The following is a 6900-nucleotide window of genomic DNA, read 5'->3' as shown; positions in this document are numbered from 1 at the left end:
CCCTTGCCCTAAGGGGACCAGCCCCTCCTGCACCCCCCTTCCCGGGCCGGGGAGGGGCTCCTGGGGACCCGCTGTGCCTCCAACACGCTCCAGGTTGGTCTGCAGTTGACCTTGTGCATAGTCTTTGCTTGACTCTGAGCAGGAAGAAGTGTTGGGGACCCTCCTGCCGGCAGTCACTCGGCCAAGACGGTGGTTAGAGGCCCAAGACGCTGTGTGCCCGCCTCCACCACGAGGGGGCGCACGTCCCTCTGGAAAGAGGCGGGCAGGTCGCTGCGGGCGTTAGCGGTGGGCAGGGCCTGTGCCCACGGTGCCCACCCAGCCCCACCGCTCCCCCCTCTGCCCTGTCCGCTGGCCCTTCCCCACCCCGAAACCACTCATGCCACACGCCTTCACCATCGCCACCGAACAGAGTCCATTTCTACCGAGTGCATCAGAGCGTTTCCTACGAGTAGCGTATTTAGTGCTTTGAAAACACCCCTGAGGCTAACGTTTTAAAAAATATGTCTTTATTGATGTCAGAGAGGAAGGGGGAGAGAGAGAGACACACATCCATGATGAGAGAGACTCGTGGACCGGCTGCCTCCTGCACGCCCCCCACTGGGGTTGGAGCCCGCAACCCGGGCCTGTGCCCTGACCGGGAATCCAGCCCTGACCTCTGGTTCATCGGTCACCGCTCAACCCCTGAGCCAGACCAGCTGGGCCCCAACGCTAACTCTCAGAGTAAAACAACATGACCAGCGACCCGCCAGCGATCAGGGAAATACACATTTTAATGGAAAAAGACGTAGAAACTAAAAGAAGCCGCTTCGTGCTGAGTCTAACCCGCTCAGGCATCAGGGAGCCGGGCTCTGGCCATCGGCGGCCCCTCCCCACGGCGACCCCAGAACCCCCGGAGGTTAAAGTAGGTTCGGCCACTCAGGGCCTGGCTTGTGCCACCGCAGAGGCACGGCTGGCCGCAGGCACCGGCAGGGCACCCAGGCCCCTGCTCCGGGGCCACGGGAAGTTAGGGGTTTCCATCGCCCGAAGCCGACCGGAGCAGGGCTGCACCACAGGGGAAGTCAGAGGTCGCCTTGAGCCCTGGCGGCTTTCTCCGTGGTTAGAGCATCGGCCGCTGACCGAAGGGTCTCGGGTTTGGTGCCCGGTCAAGGGCACGGGCGCGTCTCGGGGTTGCAGGTTCGGTCCAGCCCTGGTCGGGGCACATGCGGGAGGCAACCAATCGATGTCTCTCACATCCATGTTCCTCTCCCCCTGCCCCTCCCTACCACTCTCTCTCTAAAAATCAACGGAAAAGGTATCCTTGGGTTGAGGATTAACAACAACAAAAAGCAAAACAAAACAAAAAAGTCATTTTACTCTTGAGGTGATGGTGAGGGCCCCGCACACCCGGCAGGACACCTGGGGAGAACGGAGTCTGGGTCTGTGCGTGGCCTGTCTCCCGCTGTGTGTTCAAGGCCTTCGTAAGGACAGCCAGTCTGCCCCCCTCCAGCCCCCACGGCGGCCACTGCGGTGAGAGCCCAGGTCTCTCGGTACGAGGCAGGTCCTAGTAGAGGACCCAGAGGACCAGGCAGCAGGAGCCTGACCACCCCAGCCAGGGGCCCTCCTCCTGGCCCTGGGCCCCCACCCTGCTGTCTCCATTGCCCTGATGTGCCCTGAGGAGACGGGGCCGGGGAGGGGCCAGGACAACCCGCAGCCTGAGGGCACGCGGCAGGACAGTGGGGAGCAGGGGGCCACCCCCAGCCTGGGCCTCAGGGTCCTGTCCACCCGGGCACTGCCTCCAGGAAGCCCTCCGAGGCCCCACCACCTCCACCCCTTGCTGCCAGCCTCCTGCCCCGCCCACCCAGGAAGTGACCTTTCATGGGGCTTTGGGGCCGCCCCTGAGGCTCCCCGCACACTGTTGGGTCTTGGACTGGGAGAGTCGCTGCTGCCCGAGGGGCCCTGCCTTGCCCTAGCCGCTGGGCCGTGGGCAGGATGGCAGTGAGCGTGGCCCCGGGGCTGCCTCTGCTCCCCGTGCTCCTGGTGCTGGCCGCCGCCACCCCCCCGGCTGCTGGAGGTAAGGCCTGACCAGCCCCTGTGGGCTCAGCCCCCCTCCTGCCGCCTGCACCCCTGCCAGGGACGCTCCTTCCCACGCGGGTGGTCGGGTGGGGCCTGGACAGGCTGCTGGGCGCTGGGTCCTGTGTCTTCTCTCGGGGTCTGGTCCTTCCACAGGGAGCCAGCGCCCCACAGAGGGACTGGCATTTCGCTTTTTGCTTTTTAGTGTGTGTTCTTGTTGCTTTCAGAGAAGCAGGGAGAGGGAGAGAGACACATCAATGATGAGAGAGATCACTGATCGGCTGCCGCCTGCACGCCCCACACTGGGGATCGAGCCCGAAACCTGGGCCTGTGCCCCGACGGGAATGGAACTGGCCTGGTTCCTGGGCTGACGCTCACCCACTGAGCACACTGGCCGGGCCTGGTTTGCTTTTCCAATCAGCGGGCAGTTCTGCAGCAGGACCCGGAGACCAGTCACCCCGAGGGGTGGGCTTAGCAGGCACCGCCCTGTGCCCCCAAAGTGGCAGGATTTGACCGAGACGCTGAGGTTTGGACCACATTTCAGAGGGTTGTGTCGCCCCAGGCGGGGGCTCAGCTGGTTGGAGCATCGTCTCACACACTCAAAGGTGGCGGCTCGATTCCCGGTCCGGCACGTGCGGGAGGCAGCCGGTCCGTGCTCCTCTCTCCGGCTATCCTGGGGACTGCCATTTAACTTAAAATTTTAAATTTATTGATTGACTTGAGAGAGAGTGAAACATGGACTTGCTGTCCCACTTACTCATTGGTTGATTCCTGTGCGTGCCCTGCCCTGCGATCGAACCGGGAACCTTGACGTACCAGGATGACCCTGTGGTCAGCAGAGCTACCGGCCGGGCCCTGGGCTGTCATTTGAGAGAGACGGTGGAGAGCCGGGGGGCGGGGGGGGGTCAGGGTGCCCTGCAAAGGGCCGGCTGCTCCAGAAGAAAGAAAGCCCAGCTCCAGCTGCCCCCGCCCGACCCTGGCGGTGGGGAGAGGGCACAGGCCGCCTGGCCTCTCGGGGCCTCCAGGGACCCTTCAGAATCCAGACCCGAACCGCCCTCCCCCCCTGAGCTGGCGCCTGGAGCAGCTTCAGGCTCCCACCAGGGGCCTCGCCTGTGGGGACCTGTCCGCGGGCCCTTCTCCCTGCCGCCGTCCCCTGCAGAGGGGGGCTGCCCCTCCGCCCGGCCGGCGGTGACAGTGCGGGTCCTCCCTGCAGAGGTGAGGCAGTCCCCCCTCTACACGGTCACCCCAGAGGGGGGCTCCATCAACATCACCTGCTCCGTCCGCGTGAACGGGACCCTGCTGGGGGTCCACCTGAGGCAGAGCCACCTGCCAGCTGTGCGGAAGGTGACGTACTACGACGATGAGAACACCCCCACTGTGGATGCGCGGTTCCGGGGCCGCGTCGTCTTCTCGGGGACCATGGACAACCTGACCATCACCATGCAGCGCCTGCGGCCGGCGGACACCGGCGCCTACTTCTGCGAGGCCATCGCGGAGGACGGGCAGGGCTGGGGCGCCGGCACCACGCTGGTGGTGACAGGTAGGCGGCGCGCCCGCCCTCGGGGCCCCTGCCCTCCCTGCCGGCCAGACCGGCTCTCCCTGCCCCTCCTGGGCTGCTTCCCCCCACTCGCGGGAGTTGTTTCCTCCAGCTTCAGCCCGCCTCCTCCAGGGAGCCTCCTGGATTTCGCCCCCCCTGGGGATCCCCCCCCCCCCGACCTGCACCCGCACCCTGAAGGCTCTCATGGACTCTCCCCACTTCTTCCCAGACACACTGTCCCCAGCAGCCAGCGCCTGCCCCGGGACTCAGCCGACCGGCTTCACCTTCCCCGTGGCCCTGGCCCTGGGCTGCCTCCTGGTCGTGCTGGGCCTGGCCGCCATGTGTGTGCTGAAGCGGAGGCAGGTCAGTGTGACCCCTCACGGTCCCTGTCCCCGCAAGCCGGCTGCCCCGGGAGCAGGGAAGGGAGAAAAGGGGCTACATGTCACCTCCCTCGGGGCTCCTGGGGGCTCCCAGGACCACGGTGGGAGAGGAACCCCAGGACTGGAGCCGCCAGGAGCCCCAAGGACTCAGGGGCCAGGGTGCTCAGGGGCTGGGCCCGTCCTGATCGGACGTCTAAGGGGTGAAGCCCAGGTGTGACCGAGTGTGCGTGCGTGTGCATGTGTGCGTGTGCGTGTGCATGTGTGCGTGTGTGCGTGTGCGCGTGTGCGTGTGCATGTGTGCGTGTGCATGTGTGCGTGTGCGGAGCGTGACATCGGTGTGTGAGCCTGTGTGGACCTGTCCCAGGTGGGAGTGGACGGGGAGGTGGGCCCCTGGGCCCCGGTGCCAGCCCAGGCCCCTTTCTCCCTGACACGGTCCCTGGGGGCAAGGTCACGGCCATCCTCGCCCCCGGCCCCCATCACACTGCCTGCAGAAACAGGCTTTCCCTTGCAGATCAGGAACATGTGCTCGGCGAGGGACAGGAGCACGGCCTGTGTGATCTATGAAGACATGTCCTGCAGCCGCCGGAACACCATCTCCATCGCCAACCACTACCAGTGAGCCAGGCCCCCGGCCTCTGCCCCGCGCTGCTCCTGGCGCCTCCTCCAGGAAGCTCTCCGTGCCTGCCTCGCACCCTCAAGGCTGCCCTGCTCACCCCGTGGACTGCCCCCGGCCCCTGGGAGCCGCCAGAGACCAAGCCGCCCTTCCCCTCACACGGACCAGCTGGGCTCAGGCCGGGGGCGCGCCTGGCCGGTGGACTGTGCTGAGCCACCTGCCCTGACCCAGGCTTGCCAGAAGTGAAGGGCTTCTCTCCTCCCCTCGTGGACTCCAGGGTCCCCTCTCAACCAGACCTGGGCTCCTCGAGACCAGGGGAGCCGCCTCACAAACCGCGAGGAGGCGGGAGTCCGCCGGGCACAGGGGGCTGGGGTCCGAGCAGCCAGGGCCGGGGCTCAGCTCCTGCAGCGGGAAGGGCTGGCGAAGGAACCCGATGCGAAATCACAGGTGCAAAGTCGGGCACAATAGCCAGCTGGGCCCTTGCAGGAGGCAACCCATAGATGTTTCTCTCTCCTCCTCCTCCTCCTCCTCCTCCTCCTCCTCTTCCTCCCTTCCATTCTCTCTAAAAATCAATGGGAAAATGTCCTCTGGTGAGGATTGACAAGAAATAAAATAAAAGCATCACAATTCAGAGTCCTGGAAATGGTGTTTTTAAATGAATGACACACTCATCTGTTCTCTGCTACAAACTCACTGCCTCCTCTCTGGTTGCACAGAGCCCCCCACCCCCAACAACTTCAGGCTGTGCACCCCTCAGGCCTCCTCCTGGGCCACCCCGGCCACCAGGAGGGGGACACATACACCCTCAGTCCACCTCCGCCCGCACCACGGAGCTGGCCCAGAGCAGGGGCTGCGCCTGTGTGTCTGGCGACCTCCAAGGGTGCAGGGAGGCGGGGGCAGGGGCTCCGGGTGGGGGAGGGAGGCCAGGAGCCCTGTGACCCCACGAGGGCAGCTGTCCTGCGGCTGAGGACGAGGGTGGCCGCGGGCAGTGAGTCCCCCCAGAGGGGTTCGGGGAGAGAGGGAGGCCGGGGGCCCAGGAGAACCATCGGTTCTGGACGCCCTGGCGGACCCACAGGGGTTGAGGCTGCCAACGTAAGAAATGTCCAAACCTGTAAGAATTTTCGAGTTTATTGGAGCCAAACTGATGACAGTCGCTGGAAAGCAAGGTCCCCACGGACTGAGAGCACGTGCCAGGGGAGGGCATGCGCTCGGCTCCTCGTCTCATAGGTCAGATTCGAAGGCGCAGACGGACGGGGGCTCCCCGAAACCGCCAGTGAGGTCGGGGCGGTGGGAGAGAGCGGGCAGGGAGACGCCTGGGCTGGACGAGAAGTAAAACGGAGCCCTAGGCGGTTTGGCTCGGTGGACAGAGCGTCGGCCGGCCTATGGGCTGAAAGGTTCCGGGTCGATTCCGGTCGGGGCAGGTACCTTGATTGCATGTGCGGGAGGCAACCAGTCGCTGTCTCTCTCTCTCTCCCATCGATGTCTCCCTGTCTCTCCCGTCCCTTCCACTTTTCTCAAAAATCAATGGGAAATGTCCCCAGGTGAGGACTAGCAACAAGACAAAAACGGGAAAATGAAGAGGAAAATGCTTCTCTGAGGACAGTGAGCGACGAGCACGCAGAGGCCCTGGAGATGGTGTTCGGGACGAGATGGCAGCCAGGCCCCGTGGTCCCGTCCCTGGGCAGCGGGGTGGCCTGTGGCCTGGAAGAGGGTCACTTGGGTGAACGGTGTGGCGTCTCAGTTGCACAGAGACAACAGGTTTAGTGACAGATCAACCTGTCGAGGGAGACACCAGCCTCCCCATGACTCACTTTCAGGGAAGAGGCTGTCAGTTCAGACCACCCTGTGTGGTTGCTTTGGTCTCTGAGTTCGAAAGGCCGCCTCCAGGCCTCTCCTGAACTTGTCGGGTTGAGTTCATGCCCTGTTTTTGTCCATGAGGCCCTCGCCAAGGCCGGCTGGGCTGGGTGAGAGGAGGGGTGCAGCCCTCACCTTCGGGTGTGAGCGCCCAGAGTCCTGGGGAGGAGCAGGGCCTCACCAGACACTGGGCCGCTCTCAGACTGTCCGGGCCCCCGCGGGTCTGCGGCCCCTCCCCCAGGCCTCTCCTCGCCGGCACCGGCACCCGTCTGCCTGCCTCGCCACGGAGGAGGTGAAGTTTCGTGAGGCTGCGGTGCGGCTGGGCTGCGGGCTGCAGTCGGGGTGCAGGAAAAGGCTGCTGGGCCTGCAGCACCCCCAAGTTCTCACGCCCCCACTGGCTGAGCATCCGCCCCCGGCCCGCTCAGCTCGGCAGCCCCATCCTCCGAGCCCGATCTCACAATCACACC

General features: G+C 65.1%; 1 protein-coding gene across 1 annotated transcript; it reads left to right on the top strand.

Moving 5' to 3' along the window:
• The first annotated feature begins 1968 nt into the window (after positions 1-1968).
• Positions 1969-5116, top strand: CD7 (CD7 molecule). The gene is made up of 4 exons (XM_023749423.1): positions 1969-2050; positions 2819-3589; positions 3816-3949; positions 4478-5116. The coding sequence occupies exons 1-4, from the start codon at positions 1969-1971 to the stop codon at positions 4583-4585; spliced, it is 1095 nt and encodes a 364-aa protein (XP_023605191.1). The 3' UTR covers positions 4586-5116.
• Positions 5117-6900: the final 1784 nt, after the last annotated feature.

The sequence above is a fragment of the Myotis lucifugus genome, unplaced genomic scaffold (genome assembly GCF_000147115.1).
Source record: "Myotis lucifugus unplaced genomic scaffold, Myoluc2.0 scaffold_8521, whole genome shotgun sequence".
NCBI lineage: Eukaryota > Metazoa > Chordata > Mammalia > Chiroptera > Vespertilionidae > Myotis > Myotis lucifugus.
This window is presented reverse-complemented; position numbering and strand designations above follow the sequence as displayed.